The sequence below is a fragment of the Herpailurus yagouaroundi genome, unplaced genomic scaffold (assembly GCF_014898765.1).
Source record: "Herpailurus yagouaroundi ecotype Mexico unplaced genomic scaffold, PumYag 192, whole genome shotgun sequence".
NCBI classification, from domain to species: Eukaryota; Metazoa; Chordata; class Mammalia; order Carnivora; family Felidae; genus Herpailurus; species Herpailurus yagouaroundi.
Window position 1 is genome coordinate 23,071,860 of NW_024412423.1, and position 22,038 is coordinate 23,093,897.

At 46.2% G+C, this 22,038-nt stretch overlaps 1 protein-coding gene across 1 annotated transcript in view; it reads right to left on the minus strand.

The window, feature by feature from the left end:
- The window catches only part of TRPC7 (transient receptor potential cation channel subfamily C member 7), a 140,479-nt gene that overhangs the window by 25,837 nt on the left and 92,604 nt on the right, over positions 1 to 22,038 (minus strand). The window contains exons 6-7 of the mRNA XM_040444540.1: positions 9,845 to 10,078; positions 5,099 to 5,363 (exon numbers count right to left, since the gene is read on the minus strand). Coding sequence (XP_040300474.1) covers positions 5,099 to 5,363; positions 9,845 to 10,078 — 499 coding nt within the window. The remainder of the gene's footprint in view (positions 1 to 5,098; positions 5,364 to 9,844; positions 10,079 to 22,038) is intronic.

Consider the following 22,038-nt stretch of genomic DNA (forward strand, 5'->3'; position numbering starts at 1 on the left):
CCTGTCCTGCTATGGTCACAATCAGAGTACAAGGAAACCTACCTTTTTAAAAAAAATATTTACTTTTGAGAGAAAGAGAGAGAGAGCATGGGGGAGGGGCAGAAAGGGGGGAGGAGAGACAGAGGATACAAAGAAGTGGGCTCTGTGCTGACAGCAGACAGCCTGACATGGGGCTCGAACTCACAAACCAGACGATCATGACCTGAGCTGAAGTTGGACACTTAACCAACTAAGACATCTAAGTGACCCAAGCCAACCCTTTTTGTAGGCATTCTTGCCTAGCTGTGTTTCATCAGCCAGCCCAGGGCTTTTGGTCTCTCTAACACTGTAACCAGAGTGCTGGAACCCCATGGTTTCCATACAGTCTGTAAGCTGAAAATCTCAACCCCCTCAAAAGGCAGATCCTCTTTGTCTGCTGACTTCCACGATAAAGTTAAAGATGTGTTCGTAATAAGAACAAAATTCCTAACAGAATCAGCAACTTTTCTTAAAGACTTGCTTAAAGAAGAGCACTCTCTGGTGACTTTTTCAACTTTGTCTCTACTTCCTGACCCCTGTCTTGGAATACTTTGATTTTGTACTCTGAGAGCATAAAACTTGTCTGAGTGCTGTCTCTTCCTCCCCTTCGGTCATTCACAGTTTCTCATAGGAGCAGCTTAGAGATAATGAGCTGCCAGCAGGTGCACTATCTGTCATGCCCAGACAGGCCCAGCTCACCAGCCAATGACCCATGCCCTCACCTCCCTGCCCCCCTTCAGCCGGCGCCCCGACACAGAAGCGACTGAGAAAAATAACCCAGCCCTTTGAGAGTGCCCTGGGTTCTGAAGTGGACGGAGGCTGACACGTTGCGAAGCGTTCATAGGATCGGACTCCGGAGCTGACGGGACTTGGCTACCTATTCTGACTCATATTTACAAAAACAAATCCCACTTGCAGAGCCTGAGAGTCTACCAATGAGACATTTACTGAGGTGAACAAGCCCTTTGCTTTTGAAATACACACCGCTGAGAGCGGCCTCTTTGTCCCCATCTGAGTAATGAGGTTGGATAGCATCAGCGTTTGTCACCCTGTAGCCCTCAGACCACCTTCACAGAGCCCCCCACTGGCTTGTGAATCCAGACTTCTGGGCCCTGCCCTGGAACTTTTGCGATTAGAGTCTCTAGGGGGTGGGACCTCGGAAGTCCTCAGTTCAGCCGTTTCTCTAGAGGGTTATGTGGTTTGAGAACCACTGATCTCACTTAAGACTGTTCCTACTGTGCATTTATTAATACCTGAGCAGAAATAGTTCAGTCTGTCTATTTTCTTCTGACCCCCTCACCGAGGTCTGCTGGATGGATGGAACGGGAATTTGGGGTGGGGAGGGAAGAACTGGAACACTTGGGGGGTGTTCAGGTCTGGGCTGAGGCCTGAGGGTCTGCAATTGGCTCTGAAACCTTTGTTCTCTTTCCTTTTGTTCCCAGCCTGTCATTTGGGACAGCCTGTAACTTGGTGAGATGGGGGAACTGGCTATTGTGATCTAAACTGGGACTGCACCCCTAGGGAGAGCAGTGAGCAGGGCTCTGATGGGGCAGCTGTCTCTTGGTGCCTCACAGCCGACTTCCAAAGTGGGCTCTGAACAGCCTTTAGGAACCCCAGCTGTCCTTGAACATGGCAGGTGTGGGGCTGGGGGACCAGCGAAGGGAGGGGTGATGCCTGGTGTGTTCCAGCCCAGATTTCCTTTCTGGAAGATTGAGTCTTCTGACTCTTTAGAAGCAGATGAGGGGACCCATCTTACCCTACAAGCTCCAAATTCTACAGGAGAGAAGCCCCCAGCCTGTGGGAGGTCTAGAGGGAAGATCTGGAGCTAGGCAGGGTGGTCTGGGGACGAGCACACATTCACCTGAGAGGGGGTCATTCAACTTTACCACCAGCATAGTTGGTACACAGTTCTGAGTCCCTGAAAGTGCACATGTCATGCATCCTAACGTGGCTTTTTGCTTATCAAAGATCTCTTAGGGGAACCACCCTAGACAGCAGTCAAAGGGTGAAAGATGACATTTACAAAAATCCATTCTTTGTTCTCTACTTCACTGCTCTATTGACTGTTTCCTGTTCAATCACATGCCCTGACAGCTGCACATCCCATTTTAGGAACTGCCAAGGCCATAAATTCCCTGTCCTTTCTCCACTGTGCTTGCCTCTGCCACACCTTTTCTTCCCTTCCCCATCCTGGAGGGCCTGGGTCCTCTTCCGTTGGATCTCTCGTGTCTGGAAGGTCTCCATTCGCTTCCCAGGGACATGGAACAAGCCGACCGCATTGCCCCTTTCTTCTGCTTCCATCTTTCCCCATGACTTTCCAGATTCCCACTGATTCCTTCTAGAGATTAGCGGTGGTGCGTCTAGCTGGGAATTGTGGCCAGGTGAGCCCTGCTCTTAGGTCTGACCTTTTTCATTTTCTCCTGCGTCCTGGCACTGACCTTCTGAGCAACTGTGGGCCAGTAGTACAGGCTCCTTGTGAGGAGCAGGGAGAGGGCTTGCACAGAATACCCAGGGTCCTTTCTGAGAAAAGGAACAGAAGTTCACATGGTCAGATCCCCAGTCTTTGGATAACTCTACTGCCTAGAACCTGGCTTTGTTTCCCCTGTTCACTCCGTCATTCTTGTTCACAAAGAATTTAGTGAGCCATACTGCGTGCACGAGGCATTGTGCTAGACTGGAAACACAGGAGGGACCCCGAGGCCCGACCAAAGAGCGTTAAGAGCCTTTGTTCATTGGTGGACATCGTGACTGTTGTTCAATAACCCCCACATCCCATGCTGAGTGGGTACATCTAGCGGATCTAGAGCGAACTTGCCTTTGGGTGATTCAAGCTTATTTCGTTCCTGCAACAGCTAATCACTGAGTATTGGAGTCATGTAAAGTAGTCCGGCTGATACAATAATATACTTGGCCTCATCTGCACAACAGTTTGTAAATGTGGCTGCTGCTCAGAAAGGGTCCTGTGGAGCCAAATCAGTACCCAGGTGTCTGCTCTTGCAGTGAACCCTCCCCCGCCTCCTTATTCCCCACTGCCATTCACTGGAGCTCCCTTGTACACCATGCCCTGCATTTGATACTGTTGATACCAATCCTGTGAGGTTGGTCATCTTGGTCTTCTTACTTCAGACCTGGGGACACTGAGCCCCAGGGGATTTAAGCACTTGCCCAAGGCCACGTGGCCCGCTTCCCCTCTGGGAAGAGGAGAGCTCAGTCTGAAACCTGGTCTGTCTGAGCCTTGGGCTGCTGTGGGCTGAGGGCAGAGCCGGGCATCTCTCCGGTGCGTTTCTCAGCCCTGGGCTAGGCACCTGCTCTTTGTAAACAGAACTACTCTGTGCCAGAGAGTAACCGCTTCTGTGGCTCAGCAGCACCAGGGTCCCGCCCTTCTAGGTAGGTCCTGTGGGCCAGGCAGCCGAGTCCATGATTCTGAGCTCAGGGGTACAGTGTTGCTCGTTGTTCTTGGTTTGGGTTCTCGGCGCTAAGTGTCTTCCCCTGATAGGTGATTTCTCCAGGAGAAGGGCTGCAAGCTGGGAACTGCTCAGGGAACCTCAGTGGCTGGGCTCAGCCATTTTTACTGGCCGGGAAACAAATTCTGGGCCACTTAGGATTCCTGGGGACCCATGTCAGGAAGTGCTGGCCCTGCAGGTCCCAGCTGCTGTGCTTCTGCCTGGAGATCTGACTATCCTTCCTTCAAGATTCTGGGTGGGAGCTTGAAGAAGCAGGGGGGAGTTCTGAGCCTGGGTGGGCCAAGGAGAAGACCTAGACCAGTAATACTTGTGTGCTGTGGGCCCTTTGCACAACCACTTCAAGTATATTCCTAAAGGGATTTATGAACAAGGCAGAGTGTCATTTCCATTTTCCAGGTGAGGACACAGAGGCATGGATAAATCGAGTGACCTGGCATATAGCCATCAGCTAGTAAACGCCCTTGTCATGCTGTAAACTCAGGTCTCCTTGAGTCTTCCACTAGACCACTGCTCATGCTACTGATGGCCCTCCAGGAGACTGCCTGGCATCGCCCGCAGAGGGGAAGAGCCCTGGGTCTGCGTGGACACAGGTTCAGTGAGCTCCAACACCACCTCCACGCAGGAGGCCACGGCACTATCTTGCTCTGCGGGCAGCAGCCGCTACTGGACCCTAACGTCAGACGACCTGACAGCACCTTGCCTCTGCTTGTACCCATGCCTCTTGCCTCCCTGCCTGGGCCTTCCCAGCTGCTGCTGATGCACACGATGTCGCCAGACTTGTTCAGTGTCCCTGCACTGTCACTGGTTCACCCGGCCAGGTGCAGAGGGCGGCTGAGCGTACCGACACGCAGACCTATCTCTCATGCTTTGTGGATATGGCTCCCCCAGGGCTGTCTTCAAGGTGCTAGGTGAGTTGGTGTTCTCTGGAGTGAATCTTTTTGTTTTTGAATGTGACTAATGGAAGATAGCAGATGGAAAGGCTGTGGCTGATCAACTGGCTATTTCTCATCCTGATGGGCTATTCTGAGATGTGGTATTTCCATATAATCTTCCCAGAGAGTATGTCATGACCATGCTGTACGTTGTGATAGATGGTGGCTAGGTCAGCACCCTATATCTGCTCTCCTTCCCACCCCCCACTTTCTTCTTTCCTTCAGTCTTATTTTGTTTGGCTTGCGACTGCCTTTCTCCATTAAAGCGCTGGCATGCTACGTTGGCCCTGGGCTCTGTTTTTTAGGCAACACAGGCAAATGCAAGAACGGTAGTAATAGTCCTTGCTTTCATGTATTGAGAATAAGCTGTATCCTTGCAATGAATCTTCAGACTAGCCCTATTAAGCAGGTATTATTTTTATCCTCATTTTAAAGAAGAGAAAACTAAAGGTGAGAGAAGTTGAAGAACGTAAGTGGCAAAAATGAAGGTCTAATACAGAGTAAAAACTGGATTCTTTCAACTCCAGAACCTGAACTCTAAGCTGCCCTTGGATAAAGTTGCTGTTAATTTGTAGAAACACCAAGGAAACATGTGCCAGGGGCCACCTGGAAGAGACTCCTAAAGATTCCTGGGGGGAGGGGGCAGGGAGACCCTCCGAGGAGAGCCCTGGGTTACTCACGTACGTTGTAAACGCTGGGTTGTACTTTGCACCTCGGTAGTAGGAGTACAGATTGAACATTCCAATCATGAAGGCCACAAATACCATGATGAAAATGACCATGAACTTGAAGATGTCTTTCACAGTTCTCCCCAGCGAGATCTGCAGGGGTCCAAAACTTTCATTGGCTGGCAGGATGTATGCAATCCTGGAGAAGCTCAGCACGACAGCGATGGCATACAGCCCTTCCGATATGATCTGAGGGTCTGAAGGCCACCACTTGTCCCTGGCTGAAAGAAAATAATCCGGGTTACTCGTGGGGTGGGGTGGGGGTGGGGGGCAGGATCTGCTGTAGTGACTTGTTTCTGGCGGAGAAACCAGGTAGGCATTTTTAGAGGCCTCTAACCTCATCATTGCCATTCCTGCCCTTGAAGTTGATTCCAATGCACTGAAGGTACCACACCTTCCCTCTTGGAATGTGCTAGTCCATCTGGCTGGAGTGCTCTTCCCTCACTTTAAGACCGCCTCATTCCAGGTCATCCTTTAAGACTCTGCTCAAGTGACATCTCTTTCAGGAAGCCTTGTGTGACTCCCACAAACTGAGATGGGCTCCCGGTTCCCCTTGGTTCCCTTGTTATCTGTGCATCCTCCGTCATGGAACTTACCGTGCTGCTTCCTATTCTGTCCTCCCTACCATTGTGTGAGCTCCACAAGCAGGGGCTGCTCCAGTCACTGGGGAAGCGTCACGAGGAGGTGGTGGGGCGGGTCACGGGCTTACAGTCAGACAGACCTGAGGTTGACAGTGGCCTTTCTATGCAGATGCTGTGTGATGGCAAGCAAGTCAGTTAACGTTTTGGAGCCGGATTTTCTCCATTTGTAAACTGGGTGTAATTTCGTCAACCTCAGAGAGCTGTAGTGGGGGGTAAAATGAAATCATGGATGTAAAGTGCGTAGTCAGCCTAGGGCCTGGCACCCGATGGGTGCTGATAAGTGTTTGTTAAATGACTGAAGGAAATACCACAAGTTTGGACTAGCCACAGATCGAAACAGATGAGCCCCCACGAGGGCCGGCAATCTGAAGGATCTTGCCTGAGAAAACGTTCTGGGGTTTTGTTCCTCAGGCAGTGTGTGTCTGGAAGAGTTGCTCTATGTTTGAGCTAGGGTCTCCAAAGTGGTGACCAGTCATCCAGGTTTGCTATGAGAGTGCTTTTCCAGGTGGCCAGAATCCTGGGACCTGTCCTGGGCGGTCAGGTTTCTGTTTGTGGTCTCTGATGTGAGTCTCAGCAGCCCCGAGTGTCTTCCTGCAGCAGAACAGAGCTGTGAAGGTTCCTATTGCAGTTCTAATGGCGCAAGGAACAGTGTCTGTCACTGAAAAGCTCCCTGCTACGTGTCGGCACGTACAGTGTTTCTCGGGTGAGGGCGGCGCCTTCATCCTGGGGAACTGTATGTGGGTGTTGGCTGTTTTCACGAAGCTGGGGCAGGAGGATTACAGGGATGCTAATATCCCGCATCGCTCCAGACAGACCCATAGCACGAAAATTGTTCTGCTAAAAAAGCCAAGAGTCTCCCTGTTGAGAAGTGCTAAGTGAAACATCAATTGGGAAACATTGAGAAACCTAAATTAGCCCTTACTCTGTACATTAGCTGTGATTTTAGTGACAGTCCTGTAGAGTAGATATTATTATTGCCATTTTAAAGATTGGATTTGGGGTATGGGGTCTTTTTCAGAGCCAGGTAAATGCAGATAGCAAGGAGATTACATAGCAATTCTTGGCACCCTAAGGGAAATGGAAGAAGAGGAAACTTTTTCTTTATTTTCAAAGCTAGACTGTGTTAAACAATTATAATAATAAAGAGCAGTAAGAAACATTTAGTAAGGGAAGCCAGGCCTCTGTTTGCTACAAAGTTCCATGGAGTGCATTCTAAATTACATTTGGAGATACAACACAATTATAGACTCTATGTTCTCATCAAGGTCATAACTCAGAAGTCCAGGAAAGACAAGTAAGGAGAACAAATTATGTTTCTCAAATGTATCTGTCACTCTCTAAGGATAAATAACACATTTGGGTAACATGAAATGACTTGACTTCTACAAGAAACACCAAAAAGGGATTTCTTTTTTTCCCTTCTATAATTTACCGTATTAAACCTTAACTGTAATAATAAAAGCTGCTTCTATAATGCAGTAAGATAGATTTAGCTGTCATCGGACCCTGGTGATCAGGGCAGGATTTCTAGTGAAAAAGTTTTCTATTTACATTGGCTTGTAAGAGTTGTGATCGTTGTAAAGCAGACAGCAGTGTGACAATTCAGACAAAGGGATTTTCTTCTTTTTGGAGCTCTTTCCTTGAGAAAGATTGTCCTATCACAACCTGAAAAACTGGAATCTGTCTATTCAGAGCTGTAGAGGTTGGAAGGTACCACTGCCCGGATGGCCACAAGGGGGCTCTCTTGCCCAGCAACTGGAGCACAAGCGAACACTATGACAGAGCCAAGAGATTTCCAAGACTCAGGGTGAACCTCGAAGCAAGGGCAAGAACGTGCAGTACTTTGCAGTTGGGTGAGACCTGAACACAACCCTTAAAAGAAACAGAAGGTACGAGTGGACAATATTGCAGCCTGAATCAGGGAATTAAAAAAATTATCCAGTTTGGGGCACCTGGGTGGCTCAGTCGGTTAAGCCTCTGACTCTTGATTTTGGCTCAGATCATGATCTCATAGTTTGTGGGTCTGAGCCCCCGCATAGGGCTCTGCACTAATGATGGGGAGATTGATTGGGATTCTCTCTCTCCCTCTCTCTCTCTGTCCCTCCCCCATTTGTGCATATGCTTGCTCGCGCGCTCTCTCTCTCTCTCTCTCTCTCTCTCAAAGAAAAGAAAATCATCCAATTTATGGGGCTCAGTGGGTCAAGTGTCTGACTCTTGATTTCACCTCAGTTCCTGATCTCTCAATTGTGAGATAGAGTCCCTTGTAGGGCTCCATGCTGAGCATGGAGCCTGCTTAAGATTCTCCCTCTCTCTCTCTCCCTCTCTCCCTCTCCTCTGCCCCTCTCCTCTGCTCACACTCTCTCCCTCAAAAATAATAATAAAAAAGAAAATTGTCCAATTTAGTATCAAGATTCTCTTATCTTTCTTTGATGAACCCTGAATAGCACAGAGGAGAAAACGTACAAGCCCATTTTGCTTTTAACAAGTCTAATTTTGCTAAACCAACAAATGAAAAGCGAATGGCTGATAATACTACCAGACTCGCCATTTCTCAGTAGGTGTTTCCTTACCACATTTACATGTAACAATCTGCGTAACACAATCCATATGGAATATGGGTAGCAACTCAACAGCTGTATTAAATGGCCAGCCCTCTGCAGCTCATTGCTTTACCTGACTGTGAAGATTCAGAGGTCACAGGAGCTGTGTGACTTCATGTAACAGGGACTTTTGACATTCAAACCTTTCATAATGTAGTGGCTGCCATTAATGAATGCCTATTCAACTAGTTTACTGGTAACAATAACACAAATCTGTTTCTTCTCCCCACTTCTCTTTCTCTTTTAGTACAGAAAGCACAGTGTTAGAGCAGGCAAATGACCTTATAGGCAGTATTGATAATAACTATTACCATTTAGTGAACCTTTAATATTGTTAGAGCACAATGCAAAATTCTTCTTATGCACTATCTTATTTAAGACAAACTTTCTGACATAGGTTTTCTCCTGGTTTTACATTTGGGAAAATAAAGGCTCAGAAAAGTTAGATAAACAGAATCTCAGAGTAAGCTGTAGAAGTAGAATTTGAATCTAAGTGTAACTCCAAAGCCTGGAAACATAAGCACCATGCCATTCTGAATGGTTTTCAGTTCATGTTGGGCCAGGATCCCTTGCTATCCAAGGTATTCCTGTATTTCTGAGAACACTGTAAGCCCTGCCAAGGAAGCCCATTTCGTCATCTGAAAATAGGGGCAGAAGAGACCCTCCCCCCCACCCTTTTTTTGAGGCCTTTTGCAAGGATTGGAGTTTATGGTTTAAAATGTCTGTACAGTTCCTGGCACCTAGCACGTCCTCAATAAATGGATGCTGTAACTCTTATTATTCCTAAAATTTCAGTCTACTACCTCCCACCATATGGCCTTGTGGTTTGAAAGAATTAAGTCATCTCCAAAAAAACTAATTTTGCCATGAGAAAAGAACGTTCGGATTGGGCAATTGAGGGCCTATCTCTGCACAAAATACAGGGATCAAATACAGAACGAAAATTCTTTCATCTATACATTTCCTCTTACTGCTCCTGGAGCTACATCAGAAATGAAATCTTTCTTAAAAAAAAAAAAAAAAGAAAAAAAAAGCGGGGAGCCTGGGTAGGGCTCAGTCGGTTAAGCGACTGACCCCTGATTTCAGCTCAGGTCACGGTCTCCCGGTTGTGAGATCGAGTCCCGAGAGGGGCTCGGTGCTGGGGATGGAGCTTTCTTGAGAATCTCTTTCTCTCTGCCTCTCCACTGCTCGCACGTGCCCTTGCTCACGCTCTAAAAAAAAATAATAAAGGAAAAAAAAGCTCCCAGAAAACGTTCTAAGAGCCTTTCCAAAACAAATCTATCCTTCTAAACACACAAAAATTTATTTCTTATAGTCACTAATTGCACATTCTACGGAGCTGCTTGTGCTGCAGGGAGCTGGGCTATGTTGGAGCAGATCCGCAGGTGGAGCGGAGCTCAGGGCCCTGGGCCACGCCCCGGGAACACAAGGCAGGACTCGCTAGAGCGCCCTCTGGCTCACCGTAGGTGAAGTACGCCACTTCCGGCGGAAGTGAGACGTTGTGCAGCGAGTCGTCCTGCACGTGCTGGTCCACGTACAGCTGGGCCTCACTGGCCTTCAGGAAGGCCATGAACCTGGCGGTGAAGGAGGCCACGAAGATGGACAGCATCCCGAAGTCTAGCAGGTTCCACAGGTGCAGCACGTACTCCCGCGGCCCCTCCTCCCAGATTTCCTTGCATTCGGACCAAATCATTCCTGCGGGAGAGTGAGAAGGTCAGGCTCATTTTCCATTTCCCTTGGCATTTGTGACCACAGCGGGGCACGGAGGGAACCAGGGTATGAATGTACATGTGAGCTCTTTAGAGCTGAGAACCTTGATAGCCAGCGGCAAAACGGAAACGTGTCTTCGAGGGCCGATTTAGAGACAGGAAATTCTCAGATCGCCAGAAGACCTGTTACCTGCCCCTCTGTTTACAGATAAACCTTCTCCAGGATTGAGGAGAAAGTTCTCATCCTTTCATAGATTCTTGGAGGCATTATAGGAGAAATACAGTGTCCAACATTTCTGCATTTTAAGAACTGAGAGTTTTTTTTTTTAACAGAGACTTTTTCTTTTTTTTCTTTTTTTTTTTCAACGTTTATTTATTTTGGGGACAGGGAGAGACAGAGCATGAACGGGGGAGGGAGAGGGAGACACAGAATCGGAAACAGGCTCCAGGCTCTGAGCCATCAGCCCAGAGCCCGACGCGGGGCTCGAACTCACGGACCGCGAGATCGTGACCTGGCTGAAGTCGGACGCTTAACCGACTGCGCCACCCAGGCGCCCCAAGAACTGAGAGGTTTTAAGGAAACATCCCTTTCTAAACGAAATGGAAGGAAACTGAGGGCAAGGAATGGGAAAGGGCTTTCTGAAGGTCCCACATATGGCCTGGAGCCCAGTTGTCCTAACTCCCACATTCGAACACTTTCTATATGATTCAGTGAGCATTAATCTTGGGTTGTTAGTTTTTTCATAATTTTTTTTTACTAACGTAACTGGGTTTTAAAAACGTATCTCGTCATTGTAACGTATTAAACAGTGTAGAAGTATGTAAACAAAATGTTGTTAGTTCCCCTACCTAACCTCTAAGCCAGCCTTGCGAAGTAACCCAGAGTTAACAGTTTGATATATGTTCCTCTATATCTGCACTGCCAATATCATGGCCGCTAATCACATGTGGATATTGAGCACATGAAATGTGGCAAGTTGAATGCGAGGTGCTGTGTATTCTAACACACCAGGTATCAAAGACTTAGTAAAAAAAGAAAAAAAAGTAAAATACTTCATTTTTTTAATAGCCATCACCTGTTGAAGTGACACTATTTTAGGTAAGTTAGGTTAGATCAAATATTGTTAATTTTGCCTGTTTATAATGAGGTTACTAGGAAATTTTAAATTAAATATGTGGTTTGTGTACAGCCTTGTACTATATTGAATACTGTCATTCTCTGTCTTCACTGATGATGTAAAACGAAATTGGCTTAGATTTTTAAAGCGTAATGATTCAGCAACATTCTGAGCACCTACTATGTGTCAGGCACTGTTTGGTGTGCGTGTATGTATATATTATCTCAGTTAAATCTTTGGAACAACTCCGTGAAGTACATCCTGTTGTTATCTCGTTTTCACAGCGAATGTTCTTTAGGCAGAGAGATTTGTAATGTGCCCACCTAGGAGGCAGGAGATCTGGAATTTGAATCTGGAAGGCCTGTCCCTAAAGTCTGTGCCCTGACCACTGTGCTGTTCTGCCTCTTCAGAACTAAAAAATGGATTCAGAGCCAGGACTGTGTGGAAAAGACTCTTGAATATTTTGTAAGTGACATTAAGGAGTTTTATAGCCTCTCAAACCTGGGAAAGACTTGACGTCGTACCAGCCCGTTCTATGTACTACACTTGGCCTGCATACTTAGGAGGTTAACGTAGTAAAAGAATGGCTAAGTGGTCGGTTAGTGAAACAGTTTCATTCACCAATGCCTCACTTCCAAGAGGTCAGCACCGCCCTGGCTTCTGCGCATCAGACATGGCGGCCTGCCTTCCCACAGCCTTCTTCTTCTTCCTTAGCCTCCTTTCTTGGTCCTCATCCTGTCCCACAGCCCTTTAGGCTGTTGCTTTCCAAGAGTTGGGCCATTCTCAATTTTCCCTCTGTCCCTGACTAAGCTTCGTTCTTCATTTCCTTGCAAATGTCGCACAGGTAAATAACTTGCTGTTTTTCTTCAGAGCTTCAAGGCTACGTTTCTGCTATGCAGAGAGACTGCTCTAAGTGGATGTCCTGTCAGTGCCAGATATATCACGTATCCCAAGTTGGCCCCCCCGTCTCCCCCTACCTCACAGCCCCACCGTTGCCCATTACTCCTTCCTGTGGCCCCAACTCCTCAGGCTGTCATCATGAATAACCACAGTTCTGCAGACCCTCCTCCGGTTAGACTCTCAGTTTTTCAGTTCTATGTCCTTACCTCTTCAAGTACAGGTCAGATCATGGTCACCTGACCCTGCAGTGTACTCCTCTTCCCTAAGATGAAGTCTGGACTCAAGGGCTAGGCTGTCAGACTTTCCTGTGATCTCTTACTGCACATCCTGGATTTGAGCAAATGCTGGTCTCCCTGAATAGTTCCGCCCCGGCCGTTTGCCGGTGTCCCCTTTTCTGTCTCCTCCATACGTCAAACCCAAGCACACTGGCAGATGACCACACTATAATTTGGTAGCCTTTGAGGATGCACCTGCCTAAAAAGCTTGGAGTCAGGAATGGTACTAGGAGGAGGGTGCCAGGGTGGCTCAGTCAGTTAAGCGTCTGACTCTGGCCCTGATCTCATAGTTTGTGGGTTCAAGCCCCACGACAGCCTCCGTGCTGACAGCAAGCAGGCTCTGGGATTCTCTCTGTGCCCCCCCCCCCCCCCCAGCACGCACATGTGCTCTCTCTCTCCCTCCCTCGAAATAAATAAATAAGAATGAACCTAGGAGCAGACAAAGAGTTATGGGCACCGAAGCATGGCTGACTTGGTCACAGGCCCATGTCTGGCCACAGTGGATCATCTCCACTCTGCCCAGAGACTGTTGTTGTTGTTTGTTTATTTTTAATGTTTAATCGTTTTTGAGAAACAGAGAGCAAGTGCGGGAGGGGCAGAGAGATGGAGACAGGATCCAAAGCAGGCTCCAGGCTCTGAACTGTCAGCACAGAGCCCGAGGCAGGCCTCAAACTCACAAATGTCCAGATCAAGACCTGAGCCGGAGACAGACAGACGCTGAATCGACTGAGCCACCCCAGCACCCCTGCTCAGGCAGTGTTTTAATCAGAGTTTTCCCTTTTCTGGTGAAAATGGTCCATTATATAAGAGGAATTGAAACCAAATGTTTTTCTGAGGAGAAAGGCTGTTTAGACAAGTGGTGGCTTTGTTTGAAGCAGTGGATTCTAAAATCTGCATGTCTGTTTCAAATCTGAGTCCCCACAACAGGAAATATCCCAAAGGATTACACGTCTGTTTATAAGATACTGCTGCCTTACCTTCTTTTTCTTAATCAAGCCACACTTCTCAAGCTCCCCTGTTCAAAATTTGTATGGTAGTTCAGCAAAGTAAAAATTGTCTTAACACTTGAAATCACTTTCGATTGTGCCAGTTCAAATAGATGTTTTAAAAATGTGTTTAGAAAAACCATTATAGGCTGGGGGAAGTAATGTTTATTGTTTTTGTCTTCCCTCAAATTAAAATTCCCAGTATCTTAGTGGAACTGCTTTTAGCTGGGCCCTAGGCAAGTTGCAGGCTATCACTGGCCTTAATTCAGGAAGTCCTGGGTTCAGGTTCTAGCTTGGCCACTTACTGGATATTTCAAGTGTTGGAGAGATGAATAAAAATACTGTGCCAAAGATGGCCCATGGGACTAAAACAAGCTCTGGTCTCTACTTGGAGATCCCTCTTCCGGGTTCTTCTTCCTTCATTTGCCCCGTGCACGAAAACCCCCACAGATACGGAGGCTGACAACTGTAAGTTACCCTCCCCACTTGCATTCGGCGCTCAGATCTTTGGAGAAACGGTCTCCTCTGAGCCCGCCGGTGGTAAATAAATCTCGGATCCACTAAGATCTCCGAGTGCCGCTTGGTTTTTCTGCCAGTATTCCAGCCTGGTTCCATGATACAAGCACTAAAATATTGGGTGTTGGGGTAATTTCAAGCACTAAAAGCTCTGGGAATCTGAAAAGCAGATTGTTTATAGAAGACTGACTTTTCTGACCAATCTAGTAGCTCCTCATTGGGCATTGCAAATCATTTCCTCCATAGTCAAATGCCCTCATCAGTTTTCCTAGATTTAAATATTAACTCACCCAGGCTAATTTAAATTATTCCAAGGCCATGAGTAAAAGTAGCATGGGCCCAAGGGTTTGAGCAGCAGGAATGCTTAATGAAAAAAGAAATGTGTGAAATTAAGTACTTTAGTGAGTGAAATTAGGCCCCCTGCTTCCGAGGTTCGGCATTTTATATCCATGCTGGGTATCATGGTCCCTTTCCTCCAGCTTGTCCCTCAGAGGAGTGTTAAAACCCCGGGGCTCAGGGGTAAGGATGCTGGGTACTGGAGCCTCCTTCAAGCAAAATCCCCTTCATTTCTGGATGCCTGGAGTCCAGAGAACAAGGTCACTGAAAATTAATGGGGGGGTGGGTGACAGTGGAATAGGCTGGGAAATGCTGGGAAGCCTTGGGAGAAATGAATAGCGACATTTGGGCAGGTTCTGAATAATGGCCTGCAGGCTGCTGAGATGGAGCTTGACAGTTCAAAAGGTGGTTCCCTCCCATCCTGAGCCTCAGATTCTATTCAGAAGGGATTCCCCCTTCTGAATCCTCAGGGACTTAAACGTGCACATTCCTTCAATGGTCTTGGCCCCAAGGCTTTCCGTACACTGCCCCAAGGGTCTTCAGCAGAGCAGACTTCCCCGACCACTTCCTGGGGGGACTGTCTGTGCTTTCAGGTCAGCTTCTCATTACCGGGCCAAAAGGTAGGTGTTCTGTGAACTTGCAGGAGGGAGAGAGAATATGCCCTCAAGCCCTGACATGCAAACACTATCTCAATGGCAGGTCTTGGCAATAATTCTGGGCCTCAGGCACGTTTGGGATTCAGCTGTTTTCCAGGCAGGAAGATGAGGTTAATAGATATAAATTTTTCTTAACAAAACTCATCCTGTTTCTCTTCTCCCATTTGAGTTGCTGACAGTTACTGTGCAAGTGCCAAGGCCCTGTGCTAAGCACAGGTGGACCCCAGTACACCTTCCTAGAAGCCTGAGAGGTAGTTAAACTGCAGTTAATCTGCACCTTCCGGGTAAAAAAAAACCTCCATGCCAAGATGGCAAGTAAGTTGTCCAGAGCCACACAGGCAGTTCAGGACCCTTGCTGCCCACTGTGCTGTCAGCTACCACACCCTGTGGGAGGCACAAGCTTACTCTCACTGGTTAGGAAACTCCTCCACCCACTTAATAGACACTGTTGAGTGCAGACTCCGTACCAGCCCCGCCCCCATCCTGGGGATACAATAACCAAGATGTCAGCCCTTCCTTAGCAAGACCAGTCTAGCGCTGGAGACAAATGTATCATAAGCAATAATGAATACTCCCGGTGACAGATGCTGTAATAAAAATGTCCAGAGATTGTTTGTGGAGACACAGACACAGGGATAAGAGCAGTCAGTGTTCCGATCTTGCGACCCAGGAGGGTGCCTGGAACAACTTCCATTTGTTCACTGAATGGAGTGAATTCATGGAGGAGGGGACACTTGGTGTGAGGACCCAGGAGTTAGCGTGGTGAGGGAGGAGGGACTGGCAGGGTGTTCTAGATAGTGGGCATGGAAGTGCGGGACAGCAGGCTCTTCCCGCGTGCCTAAAGAGACTGAGTATGGCTCAAGAGTCAGGGAGTGGGGCTGGTGGTTGGCAGCAGGGAAGGCCAGTGAAGAGCCTTCCTTCAGGCCATGAGGAGGAGGCTGGACTGCACTCTGAGCAGCTAGGTAGCCCCTAAAGGTGGTAAGCAGAGTAGCTACGTGGTCTGACTTGTTGGGAGAAACTTTGGAAAGTTGACTGGAGCAATCTGCTTGGGAATTTTACCTAAATAAATGGGGAAACGATCAGAAGAATGAATTAGGTGAGGAACTCAGCACATATAATGTTATGATTCTTGGCCAAACCTTGCCGTATGGTTCTGGAGCCAGGACTTAGCACTGTCCTTGAAGAGTTTATAACCCTGGGTGAGTGGAGTGAGGGAGAGGTTGATCCTCACAGTTTACCCGTGTGAAAACTAAAGTTCAGAGAGGTGGGGCCACCGAGGGGAAAGGAACACGGGATTAGGTTTCCTGACACCCAGTCCCAAGTATTTTCTTACAGCCCTTTCACAAATGTATTTTCTTACTATGCTGAGCATGTGTATCTCCAGTTCACTTTCAATACTGGGATGTCTATTTTAGAAAACACTGCCAGGGTCTAAGAGTGCTGTAGAACAGGTCTTTGGACATGAATCTATTCCTTGATGGAGAAATGGCATGTGTTGTGGAGAGGCTTCCTGCGCTTCAAACCCAATGGCTTTTTGGGAACCACTAATGTTACACAGTCCTCTGATGAGTGTCTCTGGAGCCCCAATCTCCAATTGAAAAGCCACATATCATAAGCTGTTAACAACTACCCCAGAGTTGCCACTGATACTGAGAGGCAGGAAGGAGGTTCCTATGGTATGAGCTGATATTGGAGGTTCTCTGGCCTGGAAGGAATGATGGTCCCTGGTTCATTTAGGCCCCCAGAAAGCAGCTCGTTTGACAGTGCTACAGAGTACATATGTCTGCTGGCAAATTTAGCCCTCCTTCCTCACTCCTACTTTTCTCAATACCATGTTCTGGTTTTTCTTCCATTTCTCGGTGTGTTTCTTAGTCTCCTTGTGGCCCCCACCCTGTGTTTTAACTCTCTGTGATTGAATTCTTCCCAAATTCCTGCTGGTAGTCACCTAAAGCATCTAGAGTGAAGGCAGAATACATTTCTCATTGGGTTTGACTTTTCCGCAGAACTGTACAGCAGAAGAGGAACAGCATACATGCCCAGTGTGAGTATAGGCTTGGGGAAGTGAGCTAGAGCATTGTCACACGACATGGCCCTTGAAAGAGGTCATTGGGAAAACCACATGACCAGATGGAGATGGTGATAGCAAAGGATGGAAAGGGGCAACTACACATTTACATGATTACAGAAATGTTAACATCATTGAGACAGGAAGAAACAAAGGAAAGCATGTAGTCTTGTCAGAGGTGTTAACTGTTAGGAGGAAAAGGAGCGTAGAGAACTGGAGGACAGGGTGGAAGAACTTGCCGCTGCAAACAGGTTGGTTTATGAAGGCCTTGCTTTGAAGGAGACTTTAGAGCAGAAGACCCGAGGAGGTGAGGGCATGAGCCATGCACTCTCTGGGGGAGCTCTCAGGCAGAGGGTCAGCCCCAGCAGAGGTTCTGAGGTAGAAATGGTGTGAGGCAAGGAAACCAGTGGGGCCAAAACAGAGCGAGTGAGGTTGGAAGTGGTGGGAAATGAAGTGGGGTGAAGAGGTGGAAGGCTTTGTAGGCCACTGTAATGACACTGGTGTCACTCTGAGGGAGATGGGGAGCCACTGAAGAGTGTTGAGGCAGAGAGTGAAAAAACCTGATTGTATTTTAAGTAGATCACTCTAGGTCTTGTGCGGAGAATTTACTGAGGCCTGGGGGTTCAAAGAGTAGAAGCAGGCCACCTGGAGAAGGCCATCCACCTCTTTGTGGCCAGCGTTTTCCTCCATGAAAGGAGCAAGTTGAACTTGCTGGGGTCCTAAGGTTCTTTTCAGCCCTAGGGCAGCTTTTGGTAGAGGGAATGATGGTGTTTTTATAATCAATATGTCCAAAGTCCCGCATTCATTCGTATGATAGTTATGGGAGAAAAGACCGTGTTGCTGTGTATCTAGACGATCAAGGCTTCCCCGCCCAAGTAGAACTCAAAGTTCTGTCAGTATAGGCCTCCTGCCATTTCAAGGCTCTCCATGTCTGAGCAGAGGGTAAATCAGACTGTAGACTTTAGGATGTGCCAGCAGTGCACACAGTGTTCAGAATCTTTCTCTCAAAGATTAGTAGTACTTTGTAATAATTAAGGAGCTCCAGAATGTATTTAGGGATAATGTCACGTTAGTCATATTTTACAACTGCTTCCCCAGTATCTGGTACAGCGCCTGATACATAATATAATGCCTAATAACTAGAAAATATTTATCGAGAAAGGAATTAAGAAAGTAGAATATCCCAAGAAGTTCCACATTGCTCCCACCACTGCATCTAGCAAGCCACCTGCCCTGTGCCCTCAACCCCAGCTTCCCTCCTATTATACTGGATGAGGAGTTCATGGCCCTGCTAAGTCCATGTCCTCCACTTGCATACTGGATTCCATCCTCTCTGACTACTCAGGAACTTCGTTTCCACATTTGTTGGTGAGGTCTCAGGCCTCATGTGACTTAATCTGCCGGCATTCGACATAAGTCATCACTCCCTCGTTCTTGACACAGTTATTACTTTGATTGACTTCAACGCCACTCTCTTGGCTCTCTTCTTACCTAATCTCTCTTGCTAGATACTTCTCGTCTTTCATCCTTTAAGTATCATCACACCTCAGGGCTTGGTCTGCAGTTTGTCTGACCACATTCACAGTCGAGGTGATTGCATGTAATTTCCTTTAAATACACTGACATGCTCATTATTTATGTCTTCAGCGCCAGCCTCTCCTTATATACTTATGTACTTCACACATGTATAGCCAAGTGTTCCTTGACATTTCCACATGGTTGTCTAATAGGTATCTCAGACTGAACTCTTGATTTCCTTTCCTGCTCTCTCTCCAAACTGCTCCTCCCCTGGTCTTTCCTGTCTCAGTGAATGGTGCTCTATTATACCATTACTTGAGCTAAAACACATGGAATTTTCCTTGACTGCTGTCTTTCTCTTTTGCCCCACACAAAATCCAAAAGTAAATATTATCGATTTTATCTTCAGAATGTAATCACCACCTACCACCTCCTCAAAACCAACCATTTCCTGTCTGAATGAATGTACTGGCTTCCTAACTGGTCTCCTTGCCTCTCTTCTTGTTCCAGAATCCTCTGTGCTGTACATAGCAGCCAGTGAACCCCATCATAAACTTAAGTCAGATGATGTCACTTCTGTGTCAGAACTTTCTAATGGTTTCTTGTCGTGCTCAGAATAAAATCAAAACTGTGTACGATGGCCTACAAGGCCTTGCGTGATCTGACTCTGCCTACCCCTCTGACTTCATCTGTGTTCTTTCCTCATTCACTAAGCTTCAGCCACATTGGTTTCTTTGCTGTTCCCTTGAATCCAAGCCTTCAACACATACTGATCCCTCTGTCTGGAATGTTTTCCTCCTAGATGTCTGCAAAGCTTACCTTCAGGTCTCTGTTAAAATTTCATCTTCTCAGGGTAGGCAGATGAGAGGACATGCTGTTATCTGCTCAGCTACTCTGAGAAGGTAAAATATGAACAGATCAGAAGGAAGAGAGAAGCAAGCTACTCAGGTCATTATTCAGTTTGTCTCCTCTATCAGAGAAATTTGAGTACTGACTAGGTATTTAAAGATACAAAAAAAAATCATTATGAAACTTTTTTTATGTTTGTGGTTCTGTTTTAGAAAAAAGAATTCTGATTTCTATTACCAGACATGATGGGATTAGTAAACTAGAAAAGAGAGAAGAGATAAAGAAAAAAAGAAACTATCCTCAAACATTGGAGGTAGCATAGGACAGTGGTCTTTCAGTAAAGGGAAACCAGCACAATAAGCCATTTGATCACCATTATCTTTCTTTATGGTGGCACATTCCAGTCTGCAGTGCATGGAGAGGGATCCCAGAAGCATGGTAGGCAGTCCTACTGAGTTGAAGAGGCAGAGTCTAGAGTTCAGGAAGGTAGAGGTAATTAGACATTGTGTGGCAGAGTCCCAGGGAGAAGGATACTATGCAAACCAAACAACAAAACCACCAAGTCCAGAAAATTACATAGGGGTCTTTTTGAACATTTCAATACTAAGTTATAAATGCCCAGAATAAAACTCCACTAACAGCCAGAGAGCTGCAAGCTGAATAGTTTCCAGAGCTCACCCACAATGGAGAGATGTTTGAGCTCCAACCATCCAGAGTTGAGGTTCCTTGTTGATTATCCAGGGCATTTAGTAGAGACTCCAGATGTGTGTCTCTATAGTATAAGGAGAAACAATCCTTATGGTTAATTTTCTCCAGATTCACTGTAAGAAGGCTTGAAAAGCACCAAACTCGTCTGCAAGTAATTTTAGTAGCCTGTCAGAATAAAGCCAAACACTCTTTCAAGGAAGACAACAAAATCTAGATGATCAACAACATAACATATCAAGTGCCCATCATTCAATCAGAAATTACTAACCCACCAAGATGCAGGAAGATGGGATTTATGTCACGAGAAAGATTAGGTAATAGAAGTTAACCCAGAAATTACAGAAATGATAGAATTAGGAGTTAAGGATTTTATAACAGTTACTATAAGTATGCCCAGTATGTTCAAGGACTTAAAGGAAAATGTAAACGTCATGAAGAAGGAAATGAAAGATAAAAAGAGAGCCAAAGAGAATTTCAAGCACTGGAAAATATAATAGCTGAAAGGAAACATTCACCAGTTGGGGATTAGAATCACAGACAATGAGGAAAAAGTATCAGTGGACTTGAAGAGAGAAAAAAAGATTGAAAAAAGAGAACTTATCTTTTAGTGATACACACAAAAATGTTTGTACATGATATGTACTTGAGATTTGCTTCAAAGTACTACAGCATTGGGGGAAGGGAGCTAGTGAAGGCATAGATGAAACAAAGATTAGCCATGACTTCCTAGTTGTTGAACATGAGAGATTGGTCCATGGGTTTTATTATACTCTTGTCTTGATTTTTATATATTCTTGAAATTATTCATAGTAAAAAGTTTGACAAAAATTAAATAAGACAAAGTGGTTAGAATCTTCTACCTGAAATATAATAGGTAATAGGTCAACAAGTCCACTCCTCCCCAGTACTTTTCATGTAACAGTCTTAAAAACTCAGCTCTGCTTTGATGGGTGGAAAATGGGACTAGGCTATAGAAGTGGGGTCCTTTCTAGCTGGAGATACATGCCTCTTACTGGGACAGTACTCTGATATCCAGGAAGAGAAATATGAGGAATCAGGAGGAAGTCATACTTCAGTAACATATGGTAGCTCTACCTACCCACTTAAGAGCAAGTTAGGTCACACTCACCACAGTCTTCTTCCTGGAGGCCAGTGGGAAAGGTGGTAGGTGAGTGATTGGTGCCATAAATACTCTTTAAGTTTTATCCATAAACCCAACATGTGAGTTATGGTTTGTTTGTTTGTTTTTTGTTCTGTGTCTTACACTTTTCCAGAGACATTCAGATGGCCAATAGACACATGAAAACATGCTCAACATCACTCATCATCAGGGAAGTACAAATCAAAACTACACTGAGATACCACCTCACACCAATCAGAGAGGCTAAAATTAACTTGGGAAACAACAGATGTTGGTGAGGATGTGAAGAAATGGGAACCTCCTCTTGCACTGTTGGTGGGAGTGCAAACTGGTACAGCCACTCTGGAAAACAGTGTGGAGGTTCCTCAAAAAATTAAAAATAGAATTACTCTTTGACCCAGCAATAGCACTACTAGGAGTTTATTGGAAGGATACAGGAATGCTGATTCATAGGGTCACATGTACCCCAGTGTTTATAGCAGCACTATTAACAATAGCCAAATTATGGAAAGAGCCTAGATGTCCATCAACTGATGAATGGATAAAGATCTAGTTTATATATACAATGGAATACTACTTGGCAATGAGAAAGAATGAAATCTTGCCATTTGCAATAACGTGGATGGAACTGGAGGGTATTATGTTAAGTGAAATAAGTCAGTCAGAGAAAGATACCATATGTTTTCACTCATAACGTGGAATTTGAGAAACTTAACAGAAGACCATAGGGGAAGGGGAAAAATAGTGTCAAACAGAGAGGGAGGCAAACCATAAGAGACTCTTAAATACAGAGAACAAACTGAGGGTTGATGGGGAGGTGGGGGAGCGGGAAGGTGATGGGCATCTAGGGGTGCACTTGTTGGGATATACACTAGGTG